At 42.1% G+C, this 25,553-nt stretch overlaps 1 protein-coding gene across 3 annotated transcripts in view; it reads right to left on the minus strand.

The window, feature by feature from the left end:
* CDH17 (cadherin 17) overlaps window positions 1–25,553 on the minus strand; it is a 101,817-nt gene that overhangs the window by 57,499 nt on the left and 18,765 nt on the right. Inside the window, exons 1-2 of one of the 3 annotated variants that reach the window (XM_081496925.1) lie at window positions 24,882–24,940; window positions 4,887–4,957 (exon numbers count right to left, since the gene is read on the minus strand). In XM_081496925.1, coding sequence (XP_081353051.1) covers window positions 4,887–4,937 — 51 coding nt within the window. In that variant the 5' untranslated portion in view covers window positions 4,938–4,957; window positions 24,882–24,940. Of the gene's footprint in view, window positions 1–4,886; window positions 4,958–24,881; window positions 24,941–25,553 lie in introns of those variants that run through there. The other 2 variants (XM_081496927.1, XM_081496928.1) reach the window with 2 other exon arrangements.

Consider the following 25,553-nt stretch of genomic DNA (forward strand, 5'->3'; position numbering starts at 1 on the left):
ATTCAATGCTACCTGGTTGACACCAGCTTCTTAAAACTCCTCCATTCCACTCCTGTTAGTTTATAAGGAAATCCACGGCAGATTCCTAGCATACTAGAGTTCAGGCACCTCAAAGACATTTGAATCCATAAGGGGAAAAAACATGTGGACCTGTTTAGTACAATGCTTGCCTGGCACACGGCAAAAAGAGCTCACATTCACTACGTTAGTGTACGCTGAGCTTTGTCCTAAGCACATTTAACCAAGTTAACGATCCTACGGGGTAAATTATCATCACTAGCTCTGTTTCACCGGTGATAAGACCGAGATGCAGAAAGGTTAAGTCATTTGCTCACAGTGAAGAAAGCAGCATTCGAACCTACAATTCCAGACCACTCTTAGCCGCTCTAAGCCACTGCCCCACTACCCACTAGAAGGAGCGCAAGTGGCTGAGACAGCCTGGCAGGAAATCTGCAGCATGGGGGGTGTGCAAGAGGGCACAGTCAGCAGTAGTTCCTGCCATCCCTTTGTCTCCCACCAACGAGGATCACTGAAGGAAATCGCGAGGCAGAGCCGCACACAGGAAGGGGACTGACAGCTATAAACCCTCCACAATGGGCACCCCTGGAACGAGGGATCTCGCACAACACCCAATGCCAGTGCTCCTCCTGAGTGGTCCTTCCGCTCTCCTCCTGTGGTGGGAGTCAGGGGTGGGATAGGTTAGTATGATATGGGAAGTTAATGGTTTGGGAAACTGGACAGGTAAAACCAAAACAAGAAAGAAAAACTGGGGAGAAAAAATTTATTTTCCATTTCTTTATATGGAGCAAGTACACTCTTGCTGCAGAAACACTGGAGATAAATAACGCAAAAACAATTAGGATGAAATGATGGGGAAAAAAGATCTTGTACTATGGCTCATTAAACCTTGACTGAGTTGATCTGGGTGTCCAACAAAAAACCAATAACAAACAAGAACACAGAGGTTTTGGAATTTGGAACTTCCCTCCACTTCAGAGTTGCAGTGGACCCTTGGGCTAGCTGCCCCCGCAGCCATCATCAACCTCTATCCCTTGGAAAGACAAATGATCTCTTTCCCAGACTCCTTTGCAGGAAAGATCATGGCCAAGTGACTCAATTCTGGTTCATGAAACAAAAGGTGGAGTCTGCTGGGTCGGGTGTGGGTGGGGGGATGATTCTAGTCAAGCTTTTGTTCTCCTGATGAGAAGGTGATGACAGAGGATGAGATGCTTGGATGGCATCACTGACTCAATGGACATGAGTTTGAGTAGACTCTGGAAGTTGGTGATGGACAGGGAGTCCTGGCGTGCTGCGGTCCATGGGGTCGCAAAGAGTCGGACATGACTGAACTGAACTGAGCTGTTGAAAAAGGACAGATGTAGGTGGCACGGCCCTTCCTCTTCCCTTGTTCTTGTTCGGGTAGTGGTCCCCTGTCTGTAGCTGTGGCAGCTGTCATGAAACCATGGGGGATAAACCAACTCGAATAGTGGTGGAGCAAAGGTAAAGAAGCCCAGGTCTCTGATAACATCACAGAACTGCCAAACCTGCCCAGGACTGCCCACTACAGAATTCTCATTGTCTAAAAAAATAAATAAATCCCTGCTGACTGGAGACACTCTAAATTTGCTCGTAGCTAGTGGACTTCTTAACTGACACAATAACTATATAGACTCCTAGCTCATCAGTTCCTTTCAAGGTGTATCTTCCTCTGAGGGTTCATCCTCCGTCCCACATCTTCTCCAGCTCCATTGGCCCCTCTGGAAGGCAGAGCACAAGAAGTGGGTGCCGTGGCGGATACAGGATGAAGGCAGTGCTTTTTTAGGGGTTACTGCTTAATAGCACACTGCTTTCATCAGCTTTCTGCTCACATCAGTAAGCAGTCTGTCTTGTGGCTCAGCTGGTAAAGAATCTATCTGCAATGCGAGAGACCTGGGTTCGATCCCTGGGTTGAGAAAATCCCCTGGAGAAGGGAAAGGCTACCCACTCCAGTATTCTGGCCTGGAGAATTCCATGGAGAATGGAATTGAAACGGAGAATTCCATGGACTGTATAGTCCACGGGGTCGCAAAGAGTCGGACACAACTGAGCAACTTTCATTCATTTCATTTCATCAGCTTTCTGCTCACATCAGTAAGCAGTCCATCTTTCAGTTGATCACACTGGTGACAGCCTCAATGGGAAAACTACATTAGTCAGGCAAACCTCACCCACAAGCCTGCATTTTTCCTCAGTGGACAAGCTGGCTCGCCTATCAGGAAAAAAGGAGAGGTCTCAGTGGCAAGGTTCAAAGTAGGGTTGGGTTCTCATATCAGGGCTATTTGAGCTATAAAGATTTCAAAATGCATGAGTCAATAAGCCATACTGCCAGAACTGGGAAGAATGCTATGGTGGAAACTTGTGAAAAAGTTGGAGGAACAAAACCCACCGTCTTGCATAAAGAGGTGAAAGGTAGGAAGCAGATGCAACTGATATTTTTGAGTGTTTCCTGCTATGGAATGAGACCCTCCACACATGTCATTTCTTGAGATCCTCATCAACATCAGGGAAGTCTCTCAAGAGAATACCCCTGCAGAGGCACAGATAGTGTTACAGTGGGATGGTGCCAATGGGGCTGGACTTCCAAGCCCCAGCTCTCCCCCACGTTGCCCCACTGCCTTCAAGGCCAGCAAAGGACACTTGCAGTTGTCAGATCTGCCTGCCTAGTAGCCACCTTCACTGCACTTTACAGCAAGAGTTCTCTGCATTGGTTATACAGTAAGTATTTCAAGCTCTTCTTCCTTCTGGAGGAAGCAGAGTCCCAGGCACAATTCTAAAACAGTTGGCTTCCCTGATTTCCCTGCATCCCTACTCAGCACTCTCCCAAATCTTCTCTTCAGTGCCCTTCCAATGTAGTCACACAGTGTTTCTAATCCCCTAAGAGAACCAGTTCTCAGAAAAGAACAGAAGAGTCACTCGAGTATGGAATAAACGGTAAATAACCTCTGCTAAATAAAAGCCTAATGCTGAAAGAAAGAAGCACCAAGTGATCTTGCAGTCTTCACAGGAGAGGGTCTGGGCATAGGGGTGAGAGGTGGCATTCCTCCCAATGCCCCTGAGACCCCTGCCCACAGATCGCAGCCTCCCTGCTTCACCCAGAGACAGCTGTGCACGTGGCTGTCTCCCGGGTGACGCTCTTGCTGCCAGCAGTGGTTTGGGCCATATTTCTTACTCCAGATAGAAACCCCACTAGGGGTAAACCCATGGCTGATTCATGTCAATGTATGGCAAAAACTATTACAATATTGTAAAGTAATTAGCCCCCAACTAAAATAAATAAATTTATTTAAATTGAAAAAAAAAAAAAAAGAAACCCCACTAGGGTGAGAGTAAGGAAAACAAAAGTAAGGAAAAGGAAAACTTATTTTCACCTTCTATCTAGGAAGAAAAATGCGTATCCCCATCTCAGATCAGAAGCTGTTGAACCTGCTAATGTTAAATTATCATAATAGAATCTTCTCTCGCTTTCTTAGAGCTCACTGTTGTTTCCTAATATAAATCCATAATTATGTATTTAATTTCTACCTTGTTCCTGGCATTGTGCTATGTGCTGAGGCTGCAAAGATGACTAAAACGCAGTCTTCCTCATGGAGGTCAGGGTCCTTATGAATGTAATTACTGAATATTTAAAATGTGGTAGTAATATAGCTAATATTTATCAAGTCCTTAGACTGTACCAGTCACTGATCCAAGAGCTTTATATGATCTCATTTAGTTGCCACATAAGGCAAGTCCTCTTGTTAGACCCATTTCACAGGGCAGAAAACTGAGGCTCAGAGCGTAGTAACTCACCCAAGTTCCTATCACCAGTCAACAGCAGTGCCAAGTTTGAACTAGGCACTGATTTCACCATTCTGCCATAATATAGATAGCAAAGCACATATGAGAAGGTAGAAAGAGGAGAGAAGTCAAGTGGTGTTTTTTGGCAGTCCTAGGGAGAAGCTTCGAGCCCCAGGCTGTGAGGATGCACAGTGCTCATAAGGTTCAAATTGCAGCTTTTCCCCTCAGGAGGAATGCTCGGATAAGTTTACAAGTTCGGCTATATGTCGTTCTAAATATTTTGAACTGTGTAGACTGTCAGGGGCTCTCTGGAACTTGAAATTCGATGTTATATTTGGGTTTTCAAAGAAAGGAACCAATATCAGAGGTTAAGAGGATCTAGTATCTTCCTTCTAAGGAGAAAGCAAACGCTTCCCCATAATTTTGCTTCATAACACAACAAATCTGGCAAGTGTATGACCCTTATGAACCTCATACCAAAAGGGTAGACAGCATCCCTCTATCTACCTGAGGTCTGGGCTGGTCTCCCCACATTCCGTTCAGCTTCAACTTCTAGAAGCCTGAGTCGATAGGGTTAGCTCAACAAGTGACTAAGGGCAAATCTGGCCAAAAAAAGTCCAAGCCATATAAGGGAACAAAAGTACAGAGCAGAGAAGAGTCAAAAATGGAGAAAATACTTTTCTTAATTTTGGTGGTAATTTAACCATGGTTAAATAAAAAATAAATAAAGTCAAGACTAAGGGACCTAGACTAACACATGTATCAGTATACTTTTCTTTCCAGATTCCCTGAGCTGTAAAGGTCTAAAACTGAGTAGATGAATTGTTTAAAACTTGCCCATGAAGGGACATTGGCTTATAAGAGCTGAGGAGAAAGCATCTCCCTGGTTGAAAGTTAGACATATGACTTACAGCCGTTTCATCAGCAACACCCCATTAGGGTAAGCTGTGTGCTTTGTTCACAATAAGTTAATTTGATTGACTTTTGTTTCAGTGATGATAGCTGTTGCTTCCCTGGTATGGGCTAGAAATATTCCACCAAATAAAGACAGAACCTTTCTCTTCTCTTACCAAGCAAAGCGCAAGGAGACACAAGCAGTGTAGCTGGGCTCGCGTTGTCATAATTTTCCTTATTCAAACTCCTGTGAATAAACGCGAGATAAGTTGATTAGTTCCCATCCTGTTAAAACCATGTTTATCCAAGCACAAAGGATCACTGGACGATATTCAGTTATAAACCTAGTGGATGGCATTCTTGTAGGCTAGCCTCTCCTCTGTGGAACAGCCTGGGCTTCCCCAAGCCCCCTGATACCTCATCCGCAGCAACCGCAAGTCAATATCCCGAAACAGGCTTGTGCTAACTCCGTCTTTACCTCGGCACTTTACCAGTCTTCTTCACTTAAGAGTCTTAAATGGGGACTTCCCTGGAGGTCCACTGGTTAAGAATCCGCCTTCCAATGCCGGGGGCTAGGGTTCAATTCCTAGCTGAGGGACTAAAAGCCCACGTGCCCGGGGGCAAATAGAGAAGCCGCAACTGCTGAGCCTGTGCTCCACAACTAGAGAAGCCCCCGTGTGCCGCAATGAAGACCCTCGTTGTATGGATGGAGGAGATGGGCCAACGCCAAAATAACGAGATGCTAAAATTTTAGTGGTTCTGATTCACAGCTGCAAATATATGAGATTCTTCAAGGAGGAAGAACCCAAGCACGTCCCCAATCCTTCCTTCAACGACCTCACCAGCCACCTCTTTGGTCTTCTAAACCTTGCTGTTAACTATACAATACACCTAAGGAAAGAAATGTATTTATTACTCCCAAAGCAACCCAGTAAGAATCCAGACTCTGCCCCTCTTCTCTCCGACTCAATATTATTTTTCCTCTTTCCTTGCACCTTCGCATTTCACAAAAAGTACACTTTTTACCCTAAGATGCATCATGACTAACTGATTTTTTTCTTATTCTTATTTTTTCATGGCTAGCTGATTTTAAGATCTGAGATAAATTTTCCGCATGGTCTGTAAAGCAGGACTGTTGCCTATCATAATATTGGACTGCTAAAACAAAACAACAAAAAAACAAGGACATGAAGAATGAATGCATTCACTTCACTAAAATTCCAATTATTTTATTGCCTTGAGGAATTGTAGATGATCTTGTTTTACTTCTTTTTTAAAAAATTTTTAAAATTTTCTACATTGAACTTGCATCACTAATATAATTGGCATGGGAAAATGGTTATAAAATTCTAACTATCTAAAAATTTAAACCCTGACAATTTTTAATTCCTTACCTTTGGACACCTTATATTTGAACTTTAAGAAAGATCAAAGCACTACAACAATTTAGCTTCACAAATGTCCTGGGAAATAAAGATAGAAATTAGTGTTTATTAAGGATCATCCGTGGTGGCTCAGATGCTAAAAAAAGAATCTGCCTGCAGTGTGGGAGGCCTGGGTTCGATCCCTGGGTTGGGAAGATCCCTGGAGAAAGGCATGGCTACCCACTCCAGTATCCTTGCCTGGAGAATTCCATGGACAGAGGAGCCTGGCGAGCTATAGTCCATGGGGTCACAGAGAGTTGGACACGACTGACCAACTAAGCACAGCACAGCATATAGGGTAGATCAGCGGGAGGACCTTTACAGACAGAATGACAGAGGCCCAGAAGGTGTGCTCTGAGTCAGAGTCTGAACCGGAAACCCAGCGCAGCCTTTCATTAGCTGAGTGGCCACGGGGGTACTGCTTAATCTCTCTCTGTGCCTCAGTTTACTCAAATGGAAAATACATAGCAATTGCTCAATAGTGACTGAGCGCTCTTACGAGTTTCTCATAGACATAATAAATTAGGAAATGTTACTCTTATTTTATACGTGAGGAAACTGAAGTTCAAAGTTAAGCCATTCACCTAAAGATACCCAGCTAGGAAGTGACATTGCCTTGTTGCCAACCAGATTGGTCAGAGGCCAAAGTTCAAAGAACTTTTCCTCTCTTTCTGCTCTACCCTGTACTGTGTGATAGCTGAAGAGATGTAGATATAGGTATAGAGATGTACATATTGTTTGCACATGCTGTGTAAATGAAGCAAATTGTCCCAAGGCTACAGCTATTTTAAGAAAGAGCTAGGACTAAAACCCTTCAGGACAGTTAGATCTGTAAATTCTGTGAATGTTTAGAAATGAGCTTTTGCAACAGAATTAGTCTGGTCTATGTGTCCAAACATCATTTTAGAATTGGCTCCTTGTCAAACACAAACAAGACATTTTTTCTACTGCTTTAGACTGCTTGTGTGGTTTGGAAACATACAGAAACAAATAACAAGCCCAGGTTCTAGCATACTACAATATATCTAAAATGAATAAATTAGTATTATTAAATCTAACTAGTCATTTTTTTTATATTAGTAAAATGAACACAATCAGCTATCAACCAATATTTGCTTAAGAGAAGTAAAAATATAGACAATATAATATAGACATTTGGGGATCTTTCCCTCAAAACCCTCAACATCAAGATCTTTTAAATGTTGGTCCCCAGTTGTTCTTCTGGCCTTATCTCCCACACCCGCCACACCCAGGAATGCCGAGCACTCCATGGACTTTGCACCCAGCTTCGCTGTCTCCACACTTTGGCACTGGCTGTTCTTCCCACCCAGCAAAGGGCCCCACCCAGAGTAAACGACAATTGATATTTGCTGAATCAAGCTGGATTGAGATTATGAGTTCTCATTTTTCCTTACATACCTGACCATCTAGGGCCAACTAATTTATTTTAAAATCACTGAATTTAACAATTTTATTATGTGCCAGATATTGGGCTAAAATCTGGGAAAACAAAATAAGGGGTATAGCATCTGCTTCATGGAGCTAGAACCTACGTCCTTCATGCAATCTCTCTGATTTCCATTCAGAAGCTCTCAAAGCCTCTCCTGCCTGCATTTTATTTTTTATTGCTTATTTACATGTCTATGTTGCTGCCTCTACTAGAAAAACAAAATCCTCCAAAGCAGAGGCCTTATTTTAAAATTATGTATTTTTAACCTCTTCCAGCTCTTCATACTATGGCTTGCATATATTACGCTCTCAACAGAAGTTTATTAAATTCTAAAACATTTGTGGTTGTCTAACATTGGTATTCTATGAATTTCTCCAATATGTAAGAGCTTTCAGAATAAACAGAAAACATTAAAGGAAACTAACTTGAGATCTAAAGTTTTATTTTGATGCACAGTAATAAATTTTTATTGTCGAGAAACCTGTATGCAGGTCAGGAAGCAACAGTTAGAACTGGACATGGAACAACAAACTGGTTCCAAATAGGAAAAGGAGTATGTCAAGGCTGTATATTGTCACCCTGCTTATTCAACTTATATGCAGAGTACATCATGAGAAACGCTGGGCTGGAGGAAGCACAAGCTGGAATCAAGATTGCTGGGAGAAATATCAATAACCTCAGATGTTCAGATGACACCACCCTTATGGCAGAAAGTGAAGAACTAAAGAGCCTCTCGATGAAAGTGAAAGAGGAAAGTGAAAAAGTTGGCTTAAAGCTCAACATTCAGAAAACTAAGATCATGGCATCTGGTCCCATCACTTCATGGCAAATAGATGAGGAAACAGTGGAAACAGTGGCTGACTTCATTTTTCTGGGCTCCAAAATCACTGCAGATGGTGACTGCAACAATGAAATTTAGAGACGCTTACTCCTTGGAAGGAAAGTTATGACCAACCTAGACAGTATATTAAAAAGCAGAGACATTACTTTGCCAACAAAATCCATCTAGTCAAGGCTATGGTTTTTCCAGTGGTCATGTATGGATGTGAGAGCTGGACTATAAAGAAAGCTGAGCACCAAAGAATTGATGCTTTTGAACTGTGGTGTTCGGGAAGACTCTTGAGAGTCCCTTGGACTGCAAGGAGATCCAACCAGTCCATCCTAAAGGAGATCAGTCCTGGGTGTTCATTGGAAGGACTGATGTTGAAGCTGAAACTCCAATACTTCGGCCACCTAATGCGAAGAGCTGACTCATTTGAGAAGTCCCTGATGCTGGGAAAGATTAAGAGCAGGAGGAGAGGGGGACAACAGAGAATGAGATGGTTAGATGGCATCACCGCCTCATGGACATGGGTTTGGGTGGACTCCGGGAGTTGGTGATGGACAGGGAGGCCTGGTGTGCTGCGATTCATGGGGTTGCAATGAGTCGGACGAGACTGAGCGACTGAACTGAACTGAACTGAAAAGGATTATTTCTCTTTTAAATACACAAACAGATTTCTTCTCAGTAAATAGGTTAAGAACTGATTGATATATACCATCTCCACTTGAAATGATTTTTTAGCACTTCCAATCTTCCAAAGACATGTAAGTTGAATGACAGAAAAGCAAATTAAAATAAATGCCTTATTTTAGCTAGTTGCTCAAACAGGCCACCGTTTGAGGTTCTTAATGAAACCTAAAAAGTAAACAAAGCATTAAACTCATCCTTTATTTTGTCATTTACATTTGGTTTCACCCCTCACTGAAAGGTTTCCAATGGGAAACAGAAGTAATTGCTTTCTGTTCCCATGCCTAGGGTCTCATGATTTCTTTGTGGATGAATCGGTCACACAATGTAATTGTTAGATTGCTCCTCCACTAACTCACATCTACTCATCTGTAAAGTGAGGATAATAGTATCTACTTTGGGGACCTCAATAAGTGAATATTTTGAACAGTTAATATTTTTGTCAAATAAAATTTTCTTCTGCCACCCGAGTTTGATTAGTCAGAACTTTAAATGTTGTCCTGCAAGACAGCTCCTGTCACAATTCCCAGCTTTCAATGGCCCTGGCCACAAGGATACTCAAGACGCAGCCTTCACAGCAACACCCTCACAGCCAAATGAAGTGGCCAAGCAAAGCCTTTGTCTGAAGGATCCAAGGCAAAGTATATCACTGCTAGGATTATGTCAAAGGAGGACTCCGTCCTCACAAACAAGTCTTGCCTATTTTGCCTCTTTGCACAGACATAATTTCACTAATGAATATTACATCCTGGCTGGAGGGAAACCATGGTTTGTAACTGAAATTGCCTAAAACCACCAAGCCATACACATTTGATATACTACTTCACCAACCCGACTTGGCAAAGGATTGGAGTAGATTTCTAGATAATTCAGTGACATTTTATCTGAACTATCTGAAATAGTTGATCCAACCATCTGCTAGGAATTTTTGCGATCTGTCAGAGTTTCCACAGTCACAAAGGCTAAATTCACACAGTTCCTATGCAACTATCTGAGAGGCCAAGTATATCCTTAGCAACAGAGGTTAAAGGTCTGGGAGAGTTTTGAAAGGCCACTACCAATTGCTTTAACCGTGGACCATTTTCAAACGCAGAATCAGGGCTGCTGGCCTTGATGATAAGGGCTGATGGCTTCGTTTAATTTACCACAGCCTAGAAAACACTGAAACTCCTCCATGTCCTGAATCTGTGTCCAGCCAAGACAACCACACAAAGGCAGCTAACATTTACTGGAAGCCCTTTGTCTCAGCACATGCTGAGACTTTTATATGAATTACGGATTTTTCGTTAAGAACCCTATGAAGCAGGCACTGTTAAAATTTCTCTCTTAAAGGGGCTTCCCTGGTGGCTCAGTGGTAAAGAACCCACTTGCCAATGCAGGAGACATGGGTTCGATCCCTGATCTGGGAACATCCCACCTGCCTGTCTTGGCGCAACTAAGCCCCTGTGCCACAACTATTGGGTCTGTGCTCTAGACCCCGGGAGCCACAGCTACCGAGTCCACACCCTTGAGCCTGTGCTCCACAAAACAAGAAGCTCCTGCCATGAGAAGCCCGCGCACCACAACTAGAGAAAAGCCCACATAGCAGTAAGACCCAGCACAGGCAAAAATAAATATACAATTATTTTTTAATGTAAAAAAAAATTTGCCTCATAAAGATCAAAAATCAAAGAAGTTACCAGACATTGTCCAAGATCACACTGTCTGGCTAACTTCACACCTATGCTCTCATTCATATATTACCCTCTCTGAAAGCACGAACATCCTTACAAATAAGACTTCTAGTGTCACTGAGTCTGTTACGTATCTTGCTAAAATGTCAAAAAGTTTTGTTTTTCACTCCATGGTGACGCTTCCTCTTCAGACGCTAACACGCGTCCGCCTTCTCAGTGGACCATCAGCTTCGGAGATCCGGCTCCTACCGCACAACTCTTTGTCTAATGTACCCTCTCCTCATTCACTCTCTGACCTCCACCCCCCTAGTTTCTTAGTTTTTAATCAATCTAAGTGTTATGGGTTGAAGAGTGCCCCTTGCCTCAAAATTCATGTTGGAGTCCTGACCCCCAAGTACCTCAGAATGTGATCTGACTTGGAGACTCAAGTCTTCACAGAGGTAATGCGGTTAGGATGAAGCCGTCAGGGTGGGTCTGCTCCAATACGATTGGTGTCCTCATCAAAAGGGGGAACTTGGACGCAGAGACACACGTAGAGGAAAGATGATATGAAAGGCCATAGGGGAAGACAAGCCAAAGGGAGAGGCCTCAGACTTGTTCTCATGATCCTCAGAAGGAGTCAGCCCCGCAGACACCTTGATTTTGGACTTCAAGCCATCGGAGCTATGAGATAATAAATTTCTGTTGCTTGAGCCAGTCTATCTGTGGTACTTTGTTATAGCATCCCTAGCAAACTAATACATCAGGGGACCTAGGTTTAACTGACAAAGGCACTGCCATCCCAGGACAGAGGTGGCCTCAGATGGGGCCTCATCCAGTTACTACATAGGCAATGGCCACTGCATCCCAGGGGCTCCACTCCAAGCTGATTGAAACTCCTGCTGGGCTCCAGAGCCTCCAAGAGGTATTTTTAGACTCCCCTGTCATTTCCCCATTTATCTGAGTAAGGATGAGGAATTTCTAGGTCCCAGGTCTCAAAACCTTCAAGTAAATCAATACACAAGCATGATTTTTTTTTTCCCTCTTACAAAAAGGTAAGTGATAGGCAAACCTTAAATCAAGTCAGTCATACTCATCCTTTTTGTTTAAAAAAAGAAAAGTTAAAGACTTTGAATTAAAGTAATTCACCATGCTCTAAGGTTAAACAATGCATTTGCAAAGAACAATGAAGGTACAGAAGGAGACGGCTGCAAAATTTGCTTTCAAATATCATAGGTGATGTGGCCAAGGAAAGAATGTGACTAGAATTCATAACACCATCAGGATCAAATAATAGAGCCAAATGTTCTGTGTGCCATTTAATTCACCTCTGCATTGTGTATTGCTAAGAGCAGCATAAATTGGACAGCAAGTCCAGTTATGAATAAAAATCAGATTAAAATCTTGCTCAGATTGTTCATCAAGTAATGTTCAGATCGATCATGCCCATCTTTGTGGTCTTCTTGCTCACAAATCTCCATCACCCATTACATCACTTAAGGTTTAGAAAAAAATCACAGGAGGATCTGACCAATTTGCATTCTTGGTAAATTAAGGACTCAATTAAAGTGGCTAGTAATAAGCTAGAAACAAATGGGAAGGTGTAAAATCTGGGCTTCTGCCTTCCACTTCAGGCTGATTAGAAAGGAGGAAGGAAGGTCCAAAGAAGGAAAAGGAAGGGGTGGTTGCCCTCTCCCCACCCAATGCACACATAAAGGCAGGCACTTTGTTCTCTCACTGAATTTTGCAATAGAAATATGCCCATCTTTCAGCATACGAAAATCTGGATTTACACATGTGCAAAATTAAGGGTGATTTCTTACTTAATCAGTAAGTGAATAATTGGTTATATAGTCTTATGAGAGAGTAGAGGGCTCCTCTTAAAATATATTAAATTTCTCTGATTGACTTAAATACAAATTTTAACCCTAATTATTAAAGAAAGTAATCATGAGTTCTAAGGAATATTTCAGGAAGTGTGCTCATACTTAGTTCCACCCAGCACTCCCCTCAGAGTGAGCCAGGGAAGGGGCAGCTGGGGTGAGGCGGTCAGAGGGAAGGGAGGCCCTTGCACGGGGTCGCAGATGGCTACCCACCCCCCATGGTACTTCTCCGATGACTTAAGCAGATTGGCAGTAAGGACAACAGTGTTGAGTTCTCTAAGGTGTTCAGCTTTCCACCTCCGAAACCCTACAAGAGAGGTGGGCGGAGGACTTCTTGCCTCCATGTCTAGCACAACAACATCACAAGGGTCTTTTCTAGCCTAAAAGGAGGATTTTGTTGTTGTGTAGTTGCTCAGTGGTGTCCAACTCTTTGCGACCCCATGGACTGCAGCCCACCAGGCTCCTCTGTCCATGGAATTCTCCAGGCAAGAATACTGGAGTGGGTTGCCATTTCCTTCTCCAGGGCATCTTCCTGACCCAGGGATCGAACCTGGGTCTCCTATGCTGCAGATGGTCTCCTACATTGCAGGCGGATTCTTTACTGACTGAGCCACCAAAAGGAGAATAGAAATCCATATTTCTCAAAAAAGCTGGCTTAATTATTTTTGACAAAGTGTTTCTTCATGCTTTATACAACATTTCTTTGCGTATTAAGAAGAATACTTTAAGATAATACATTCTGGCCTTAGAAATTCAATATGTGGTAAATCTAAATTAGATCCCATCCCATATGATTTAAGGGCTTCCCTGGTGGATAGACAGTGAAGAATCTGCCTGCATTGCAGGAGACCCAGGTTTGATCCCTGGGTCAGGAAGATCCCCTGAAGAAGGGAATGGCTACCCACTCCTGTATTCTTGCCTGCAGAATCCATGGACAGAGGAGCCTGGCGGACTACAGTCCATGGAGGCGCAAAGAGTCGGACATGTCTGAGTAACTAACACTTTAACTTTCACATATGGTTTAAACACTGAGATTTAAAACAAAACAAAAGACTTGCTGTAATACTAGCTCACATACAAGGTGACCGTCAGGCAAGGGGTCTAAAAACAAAAATGTGCAGTCCTCCTCAAGTGTGGCAGGCTAACTTTCTGATTCTGTAATTAAGTCATAATTCACAACTGGGATGGGCAAGAGAGTAAGGGGAAAATAAATTTAATTCTATCTTCGTAAAGGGTGCTATACCACTATGAAAACTCACTCCTGAGTCGGTTTTTTATCATTGAAACCTTTATTAAAAAAAAAAGCTAGCATTTAGTGAACATTTACTAAGTTATGTACTTTGGATGACTTATTTCCTTTAGTTCCTCAATGTTCCCATAAAGCAGGACCTGTTGTCATCCTACAGGGCAGGAAACAGCTCAGCGAGGTTGAGGAAGGAGGGTCAGTCTGATCGCAGAGACCAAGCATGGAACCCTCTGCATGAGGAAGACGTGCTCATCCTGAGTTTAACATTTCTTAAGGGCACAAGTCTACCCTTCCGATTTCTCTCTCTCAGAAACACAAGTCCTACGCTTTAAAATCATTAAAATGCAATAAGAAATTATTGATTCAGAATATCATGGATGAGAGAATTCAATGTCAGTCTTACAGAATGTTGTAAGAGAAATTAGGTTTTATTTGTGTCACATACACAATAACAATGGACAGCTTGGTCTGTTACACACGTGTAAGTGAAAACCTCAGCTTGAGTGTACAAGAGTTTAAACTTCAACCACTGGGTGAGTATCTGCTTTTGCTAACTTAACATTTCTTATACCTAAATAAACATTCTTGTTTGTTCTCACAAGTAACAAATAGGTAGATTGATATTCCCCTAACAAACTTCAGTACCTCTTTTCTTGTTTAATCACTGAGGACAACACAGACCAACTAGCCCCTGCTAAAGTTGACACCAGGGATTTCTGAAGGAATACAACTTCATGCCAACAAATAAATCTGTATATTTCTACCCGTGTAAACTAACAGCCATAAAGGCACTTGTCAGCCTTCAGAGAAAGGAGCACAATGGTACTCAGCTTTCCTCCTGAGCAGAGTCACTTCTCTTGACCTGGAAGAAAATTGGGAGCCCACTCTCCTTTCCAGAGAGTTCCTTTGACAAAGGAACAGGAAGTCGAGTTGTTGTCGGGGTATATTTTGCCTTTTATAAAAGAAGGGAGGAGGTACTGGAAATGCAATCTTCATCTTGAATGGCAGCAATGACTTTTCCCAGGGGACATCTTAGCAAGTCTCAAAGGATACCATACCTCCTTCTCACCAGAAGATATATGCAAAACATCAGATGTGCTTTAAAATGTTTCATTTTAAAAAAAGCAAAAGTCAAGTGTTTTCTCATTATCTCATATTTGGGGACCCTACTTCTTTGGCATAGAATTAGTTTCTCCCTTGCACAATGGTAGATGTAGTTACTTCATTAGTGTTGGTTTCTTTCCCTAGAGATTGAAAGAGCAACTTCTCAGTCTGACCTGCATCACCTACTTGAAAGGTAGAGTTAACATCTTTTCTCATGGAAAGTAGAGTTAATATTCATTAAATGTCTATTGTGTGCCAAACAATGTACTGAGTTCTTGACATGCTGATCTAGTTTTTAATTTACTCTCACAACTACTTCAGAGAAGGCAGTGGCACCCCACCCCAGTACTCTCGCCTGGAAACTCCCATGGGTAGGCTGCAGCCCATGGGGTCACTAAGAGTCAGACACGACTGAGCGACTTCCCTTTCACTTTTCACTTTCATGCATTGGAGCAGGAAATGGCAACCCACTCCAGTATTCTTGCCTGGAGAATCCCAGGGACGGGGGAGCCTGGTGGGCTGCCGTCTATGGGGTCGCACAGAGTCGGACACGACTGAAGCGACTTAGCAGCAGCAGCATAACTGCTTGCTGAGGCAGGTATCTCCCTTCTATAGGTGAGGAATGTAAGGTACAGGGAGCTTAAGCAATCTGTTCAGTGTCCGCTGGCTGGTAAATGATGAAACTGGCCTAACCCATCTGCCCAACCCTGAAGACTCACAAACTATATACTCTATAGTCCGTGATAAACCCTCACTCAGCGAGACTCATCTCATTTCCTGGTGAGGGCTGAATGCCATCCATTTTCCATGTCATCTAAACACACACTTTCTTCTTCTTTCAAATTATTCCTCTCATGCTATCTGAGTTTTTGAAGAAACAGAAAGACAAGAAAATGTTAGAGAATGCATTGCCCATCTGCTGCTTGGCATCTGCCAGCCCAGAGGGCATCTGTTTCAAAGTCACTCACAATGAAGAAAAAACTGGAACAGAGACAAGGACTGGACCTTTGAAGACACTAAGCTGTACATGTCTTGACATCTCAAAATAATCACTCATCACTCGTTAGCTGATGTTACATCCACCAATGTGGCTGAAAGAAGGACTAGAATCTGACCAATACACGCACCAACCTTGCGATGACACTTTGTGAAAATGAGATTCTAGCCCTGATTTCTAGAGTATGAGAGTCCCAGGGACTCTCAGGGCTGGGCACTTTTTTATATTTTTAATTACAAAGAATGAGTGTAATCCACATGTAAACATCCAAAGCATTATGCTTTCCTTTAATTCTACTCCCAAGCTTAATTTAACCCAAACCACTTCATATAATGGATTTGTAGAAGATATAGACTAGTCAAAAGACCCTGCAAAAGAAATTATGTTCCAGAAGCATAACTTATTACACTAGGAATACACTTTCCTTCCCAGCAAATACTACCCAGCACCCCTCAAGGACTACTTTTGTCCAGCAACTTAAGTAAGCCCCTTCGCCATCTATTCTGTTCTTCTTAAAGAAATGCATTATCAGCATAGTTAAGGCATACCAAAGCTTACCTTTCTGTAAGTAACAAAAATGGTGGTTATAGGTTATTTTCTTCCATTCAGCTGCTGGGACCCTTGCTGGGACTCAAGTATCTTCCCCAGAGGCCACACCCAGTACACAGCTCTGCTTCCCCAGCCTCTCCCTTCCCCTTCAGTCAAACATTAACCATCGACTGGTTTTATTGATTTTCATCAGATGTCATAAATGGAATTGTAATTCAGGAAAGAAATGTGTTTGCACCAAAAGCAGTTCGTTCACATCTAATACATCTCAGAACAAGTTTCTGAATTTCAGAATGTAGGTTAAATAAAATAGAAGACAAGGAGAAGTTAGCGTGGAATAACTTTCTGTATATTCAACTGTCTGTAGAGTGTGAGCTCCCTGACATCTCTGAGTTTAATCCATATTCTGCTCTCCCAACCCTTGTGTGCTTAGTCAGTCAGTCGTGTCCAACTCTTGGCAATTCCGTGGACTGTAGCCCCCCAGGCTCCTCTGTCCATGGGATTTCCCAGGCAAGAATACTGGAAGGGGTTGCCATTTCCTTCTCCAGGGGATCTTCCTAACTCAAGGATTGAACTCACATCTCCTGTGTCTCCTGCATTGTAGGTAGATTCTTTACCCAATGAGCCAAAGAGGAAGTCCTCTCTCCCATCACTTGGCACAGAAGAATAATTGACAGATATTTGTGTAGAGTCCATCTTAAACACAAACAAGTACAGGGTGTCATGTCTGAGCAGTGACTCAGTTCACTGATAACCAGGCACAAGAGATGGGGGAACTGATTCAGACAGTGCAACCCAGGCTGCAGTCTCAAGACACCTGCTTCTGAAGCCCAAGGGTCCTCTTCAAAGTCTGCATGAAACAGCCAGCAGTAGCCTTCCCCCAAAACACAAACCAAGTCCTTTTTCGCACCTCTCTGAGAATGGACGTACCTACGAAGAAGTTACCACTTTTTCCACTCAAAATGAGGTTTCCAATTAAACAATAAAAGCCTATGGCCCAGATTTCTCGCGTCAAGGGCCTTTTTGACGGGTTCCTCTTTCCCACCCCTCGGTCACTCTGGAAACCTACACTAAAGATGCGAATCAAGGTCACTTTTATGTCACATGTGATAGTCATTCTGATACTCGTTTCTGGGCTTCTCCTGAGCTGCATTGGGTTCTCATCTGTCTCTAGGTGTGTATCTAGCGCAATCAAAGCACAAGAGCACAGCCCGCTGTCTAGACGGGCTTCTTCCTTCCCGATTCCCTTGAGGAGACGAAGCCTCACTTGTCTTGGGGGCCCTGAAGTGAGACCACCTGGTTGTGTGCCAGCGGTCAGCGTGCTCGGTAGACCAGCAGGCCCAGCAAGGATCCTTCTTCCTCTGTCTCACAACATAGCTACATTTAGAAAAATGAGGTCAGTGAGGCTAAGCAACTCTCACATTCTTAACACCTCTGCCCTCCCGTGAACCGAATAAAATGACCTTGTTCCACAAGATCAAAGAACTTTCACTTGTATGTTTTACTTCCCGAATCAATGACAAGAATCTTAAGGTGTTGCTCTGAGTTTGCTTCTTCTTCAGAAACTTGTGGTACTTTTTAATAATGTATGCAAAAATACGTTTAAATATATCAGCTCTTCTTTAAAAGAGTGTGTGTATATGTACCACTTTTAATCACTGATTCTTAGCAATGATCAAAATTATAGAATCAGGACTCCAGCCTTCATCTGTCCGATTCAAAGCCTAACCTATTCACCACCACAATTGTTGAATTTGCCAGATTGTTTTCCTTCTGGTTCCATTTAGGAAGAAATCCATTTGTGTGACCCCGTTCCTGATGGGAGATGGCCAGGTTCCTAAAGTGGACTTCCCTTTATGTATTTTATGTTCTAGGTTCCTAGCTTCTCAAGTCAGAGAATTAGATTGATTAAACTCTAAAAAGGCCAAAACCACCCATCAGAGAAATTAACAGATAATTACATCTCTGTATTATAAAGGCTTCTCCTGTGCTCTCCATGATAATAGGTTAGCATAGTTTTCAGAGCTGTGTGTTCATCATTCATACACTAAATTTAAATTTATAAGTTATAAAATTATCTGGGTTTATAATTCTAGATTAAAATTATCTGGATTTATAATTCTAGATTAAGTTCTGCCCTGTGTTTCAGGGTGAACACCTTTGCATTTTAAGAACCCATTTTTTATGTAAAAATGAGGCATTTCTGGTTCAATAGTTTAATACTGACAGTAATAATAAGGAAATTTTAATCGATAAAGATTACTAATTCCTTTTATCAGAGCAAAGTAGATATAAATTATTTATATGATGGAAACAAGTGAACAATTGGAAAAGTTTGGACAAATACTTCTGACTAACAGCTTCATGGTATTAGAACATATTAACAATTAATATTAATAGTGTTTTAATCATTCCTCCAACATTAGCTATAGAAAATATATAAGCAGTGTTTGATTTATGGACTATGCTAGTTAGCTAGTTAGCAAGGAATAAAGTTTGGATAGCCTCCCAGACAAAAGCTTCATGAAAATTTGAAATGATTCTTAAATTTCAAAGAATGTTACATTTCTAATATTCTTATTATTTAAAGCTCAAAGTAAATTTATGAATGCTAAGTTTTTCCATCTTTCATTCACTTTCACTTTAACTTGGACTTTATTTGCGTTACATATCATGTATTTTAAGAACATTTTATCATGCATCTATCAACATAGAGCCTCATCTAATAGGAGTTATATAATACATATATATAATAATACTTTAAATTACTTAATATCTGTCTTACTCATGTTACTGATGGCAGAAACAGTCTTCCATTAGCACTGAGTAAATTCTTATTATTTTATTTATTTATTTTTTGACCAAGCCGTGCAATTTGCAGGATCTTAGTTCCCAGATCAGGGATTGAACCTGGGCCCTCAGCAGTGGAAGTGCAATGGCCTAACCACTTGCACCAGGAAATCCTCAGTAAATACTTTTTAGAATTAAACTCTTTTGAGTTATTTAATTCAATAACTCCAAATAGTCAGGATTGCATGCAGGCTCAACCAAGGCTAATGGGAACCCAGATAAGTGAATGATTTTGGATCCTCTCAAGGGTATATTTTACATCTTTTATTCCATATTTATTTAGTGGGATGACGTGAAACTAATTTTCTGCTAGTGAATGTTTTAGACCAAAGCAGAATTTTCTCTAATTTCTTTCACTGGCCAAGGCAGTGTCCATTTTCTAATAAATGTAAGCAACATAGCCCCCACTCTTACATTTCCCTTATTCTTGTCCTTGAGTTTGTTTGAGTTTGTTTGAATTTGGGTTTTTTATTATTTTTCATGTTATTGTTTCAGGCAATTTCCCAAACCAGAACACTTTAAGGAATTATTAAGTGATTTAAGACTTAGATATTAAAATAAAACACTAATGCCAAGTAAAAAACACTGAACCATACATAATGAAGTTTCAAAATCTTAGCTATGACTTGTGCTCATCCTAAAAATATTCAAAAAAGACAATTTCAAGCTTTTTTAATGAAAGGTTTTTTTCCCTGTTTTCAATTTCCAACTCGCGAAGAGTCGGACATGACTGAACAACTTCACTTTCACTTTTCACTTTCATGCATTGGAGAAGGAAATGGCAACCCACTCCAGTGTTCTTGCCTGGAGACTCCCAGGGACGGGGGAGCCTGGTAGGCTGCCATCTATGGGGTTGCACAGAGTCGGACACGACTGAAGCGACTTTAGCAGCAGCAGCAGCAGCATAGAGGGTTGCTCCAGGCAATTGCCTAGTAAGCATTTGGTCCTAATAGGCAATAGGTCCTTAATCTGGCTCCAGTTACCCCTATCAGGAAACTTCTGGAGAACCCTCTGACTGGAATGGTTAGTAGGTATCCACATCAGACATAGATTGGACAAATGCTTTCTAGAGCTTTCTAAATCTGGACAGTTTATTAAAGCTGGGCCTCCTATGATGAGATCCTTACTCAGGGGGTCACAGATGCATCCCAGGGATCAATATATTTTTAAAGCCCTCTGGATTCCTGATGCAGGTAGTCACATGGACCCTTCTCTGAGAAACACAGCTTAGTGATTCTGTGCTCTATCTGCAAGTAAATATTCTTTAACAGGGTCTGTCCTTGATATTAATTTTCCCCCACCATTTTTGCAGGACCTGTCTCAGACAACACTGCGGTTGAGTTGATGTCGTCCATGCAGACTGAATCTGGCAAACACAAAGATGCTTATCTTGCCTCAGACATTTTTTTCACAGTCTACTGAACATTTCATTTGACCTCAAATTTTTTTCTTAATTCCAAGAAATTACAATAATCTTGTTGGTTTTCTGAAGCCGATCTCTGTCTCTCTTACCAGATCTCACCAGCATTGGTCTCTGCTCACATCCAGTTCAATGCTCAGACTATTGCATCCTATTTCCACCTCCAGTTTCCCATGGAAGTTGCACTTGCCAAGGCGATAATAACCCCGTTTGATAATCAGAAACGCTACACCTTATCAGATCTCTCACAACATGTGACACTATCAGTAGCCTTGCCTGAACTTCCCTTTATCCTTGGTTTATTTGTGAATACTCTGTTCTGGTTTCTTTCCTACTTCTCGAGCCAGTCTCGGGCAGTCCCATTTGTAGCCTCACCAGACTCCCTGGATCAATGCTGGGTTATCTCACCTTGTCACTCATTCTAGGAGGTTGCATCTGTTCCCAAAGTCTCAAGTCTCTCATCCTAGATCCCTCCCCTGGCCTGGGTTTCAGTCTTTTTACCAACCAATTATTGCCAAAGCTCCCTTTATATGTCCCAAATGCACTACAAACTCAACATATCCAAAATTAACCTCACCATTTTACTCTCTCCCAAACTGATCCTCTTGGAACACTACCTCTTCATGTCAGCCCTGGTAGTCACCAAGCCTTAGCCAGGGTGCTGTGATTGACTGGTAATTCCTGTCATGGGTACAAATAGGAGGCAGGCAGTGAATACACCTGGGAATCACCAACCTTGCCTAGGAAGGACTCCATGACTTGGACATGAGGGCTCAGTAAACTCTGGTTTCCCTTCTCTACTTATAGGTCTCTCACTAGAAAACAAAACGTTGGGATTGCCTCTGAAAATGTTTCCTTAAGAAGTATTTCCTGGAGAAAAACAGTATTTTCAACACATGGTGATGAAATAACTGCATACCCACATGCAAAGGAATGAAGTCAAACTCCTACAACATACCATCCAGAAAAATTAACTCAGAGTAGATTAAAGATCTGAAATTAAGGACTCTATAAAATTCTTTGAAGAAAACAGTGGTAAATCTGGATGTCCTTGGATTTGGCAATGGTTTCTTAGACATAACAGCAAAAGGACAAACAACAATAGAAAAACAAATTGGACTTCATCAAAATTAAGAATTTGTGCTTCAGAGAACACCATTAAAAGTGAGGGACTTCCCTGGTGGTCCAGTGGCTAAGGCTCCACACTCCCAGTGCAGGGGGCCCGGGTTCAGTCCCCGGTCAGGGAGTCGGATCCCACATGCCACAACTAAGAGTCTGCATGCCACAACTAAGAGTCTGAATGCCACAACTAGAATCAGGTCCCACATGCCCAAACATAGACCCATGCAGCCAAATAAATAAAAATAAATATATTTTTTTTAAGTGAAAAGGCCACCCACAGGATGGGAGCAAATCACATATCTGAGAAGGGAACTGTAGCTAGAACACATTTTTAAGAAAACTTAGAATTCAAAAATAACTAGATTAAAATCCATCAAAAATGGACAAGGATAGGAATAGACATTATTAAAGAAGGTATACAAATAGTTAGCAAACCATGAAAAGATGGTCAACATCATTAGGCATATACAAAATGTAAATCAAAACCACAATAAGATACTACTTTATACCCATTAAGATAGCTATGGCAAAAAGGACATATAACAGCAAGTATTGAAGAGGATATAGAGAAATCAGAATCTTTGTATACTCAATGGGAGTGTAAATGATAAAGTCACTTTGGAAAAAAAATCTGGAAATTTCCTCAAAAACTTAAACCATCTGACCTAGCAATGTCATTCTTAGGTATGTTATCTAAGAAAAAATGACATATGTCCACATAAAAATCGGTGCATGAATGGTCATGGCAGCATGATGCATAATAACTAAAAGTAAAAACAACCAAATGTCCACGCAACCAACAAACGGATAAACAAAATGCAGTATATCCAGGTAAGGGTATTCTTCATCCATAAAAAGAAATGGAGCACTGGCATATGCTACAACATGGATGAAGTAAAAGTAGCCAACAAAAAAGGCCAAACACTGTATGATTCCACTCATGGGAAATGCCCAGAACAGGCAAGTTCACAGAGCTTGAAAGTAGATTAATGTTTGCCTGAGGTCAGGGAGTGGAGGGATGGGGTTAGAAGTTTATGTTAAAGAATATGGGGTTTCTTTTGTAGTGACAAAAATGTTCTAAAATTTGTTGCAGTGACGGTTGCACAATTCTGTACACTAAAAACAACTACTGAGTTCTGTACTTTAAATCGGTAAATTTTATGTACATTAATTTTTATCTCAGTAAAGCTGTTACCAAAAAAAGGAAGAGCTAATTCCTGCAGCCAAACTCACCCTGATCTGAAATACAAGACACAGGCTTAAACATTTCCAGTTACTTCAAACCAGGAACTTCAGAACAAATTCATTGTGTTCTACTATCATAGATGATTTGAGGGATTTTAATCATGTTAGTCTCACCTAAATATATTTGTTTTGCTTATTTTATTTATTATTTGATCTCATCTTTTATGTTTTACTTTTAAAAATGTCTGTAAGAACATTTCCATTCTTGAAAGTTCTCTGCCCTGAGCAAAGAAGGAAGGAAAAGAGGACCAGGTGACCACAGGCCTTTCCGTCTCTCTCCTAGCATTTCAGCTCAGTCAGTTCAGCACTAGAGAAACTCTTTGAATTCACTGCCCCCCCAAAAAGGGAAGTCTATTTTCTTTCGACGTGATCAAATCTAGTTAACTAGGAAAACAAAAGAGAAATCTTTTTCTTCCTTTGGTCTTCTGGCTCAGGGTAATATTAAGCCTAGCGTCACCTACGCACACAGTAGTAGCGTAGGAGAATTTCTGGAAAAGCTCTGTCACCTTAAGCCTGAAATTCTCCAGTTGCTACAGGAGAAAATCCAGGAATGAAATCTCACACCTGAGACCCACTTTGCTGTTCTTCAGGAGGAGCCTGAAGGAGGAGAAAAGAGGGAAGCCACTGAGGAAAGATTCTTGGGGGTCCCCAGTGAGCACTCAGGTCATGCCAGGTCCCCTCACAAAGCATGGGGGGTCCCCACAGACTGTCTTTAATTAAACTGCTGGAGTCACACCGTGCCCCTATTTTAAACCCAGCGGTCTTGTCCAGTGAGTCCCAGAGGCAAGGCTCCAGAGAGACTATTTTACTCCCATATCCTCCTCGTTCTGCTCCTAAGCATAAGAAGAAAAGGGGATTGCCTGGAACCAGGACTATATCCAATCAGATTGATTTACAAAACAGAAGTGGTTGTACCTTCCCCAAGTTACTACTTTATACAAAAGAAAACTAATCACAGTTAACAACACAGGACTTGACTAAAAGTTAACCAAAAACCACCACTCTTTTCTATCCTCTGAGCCTTCCAAAAGCAAACAATTAATTTTGAGTACTGAGGTTCTTAACCCTGACTGAAACAAAAACCCACAGAAACAAAGTGATTCTAATTGGATTGGTGTTTGATGATCTGACAACAGCCATCTCTATGTTCTCCTTGGTACCAAAGGAGAGACTGAAGGTGAGACTCACCGATCCAAGGCCTGCCCTTTGTCAGGCATTTTCCTAACTGGTCTCAGCGTATTACCCTCACAACAATGCTGTGAGGTCATTATTTTTATTACTTTGCAAATAAAGAGACCGAGAAAAAAAGAAGATAAAAATAGACTCACCAAGGCTGGAATCCAGGTGTGAATTAAAAATATATATATATCAGAGCACTTCATAGCTACCTGGGGCTGAGCCCCTTTAATAGCCCGTAGGGTGCCTCTCCTATGCAGCTCTACTTACGCACCAGGCACCAGCATCAGCTCACAGAACCACAGCCCAAACATCTACCCTCCTACCCCAACATTCCCACCAGCTGTCCCTTTGCTCCACCTTTTCTAAGAGTTCCTTCCCTGGGAATCCTGCCCTGGCCACGAAACCTGCCCTGGTGTCATTTCCATTCACAGATAACACCAACTACTTTACCCCCTAGAGTATGTTCTACCCAGATCTCCTCCCCAGGGTATCCTCTTAGACACCCCCCCGACCTTTCTTGTCATGGAGTGAGAGCATCACCTGGCTGACTTGGATCCAGTCTCTCTCTCAGCTGGTCTGGAGGAAGGTCACCCTGTCTCAGAGCTAATGAGGAAGTGGTTAGCTTTACTGGAGTTCAGCTCAGACCAGCCCAGCCCAGCAGCCAATATTGTTCAAAGAATTAGACACGAGGCCAGGTGCACTTTGCCCCAGCAGTCACTCAATTATCCCTGACTTCCTGGGCTTTTTACATGTTGTTTGTTGTTTAGTTGCTTAGTCGTGTCTGATTCTTTTGCAACCCCCTGCACTGCGGCAGGCCAGGCCCCTCTGTCCATGGGCTTTTCCAGGCAAGAATACAGAATGGATTGCCACTTCCTTCTCCAGGGGATCTTCCTGACCCAGGGATCCAACCACCATCTCCTGCTTGGCAGGTGGATTCTTTACCGGTGAGCCACCTGGGAAGCCCCTTCCCCCAATAACTGAACATCCCCTCCATTACTGGGGTATCACGTGGCTCCCAGTACAACAGTGCCAATGCGCTGACCTTCCTTCTGGAATTTAACAGGGACCTTGGACTTTGACTTGGACTTGGGCTTCCCTGGTGGCTCAGCTGGTAAAGAATCCACCTGCAATGTGGGAGACCTGGGTTCAATCCCTGGGTTGGGAAGATCCTCTGGAGAAGGGAAAGGCTACCCACGCCAATAGTCTGGTCTG

Source organism: Giraffa tippelskirchi, chromosome 6, assembly GCF_054371585.1.
Source record: "Giraffa tippelskirchi isolate mGirTip1 chromosome 6, T2T-mGirTip1v1.2.pri, whole genome shotgun sequence".
Lineage (NCBI taxonomy): Eukaryota > Metazoa > Chordata > Mammalia > Artiodactyla > Giraffidae > Giraffa > Giraffa tippelskirchi.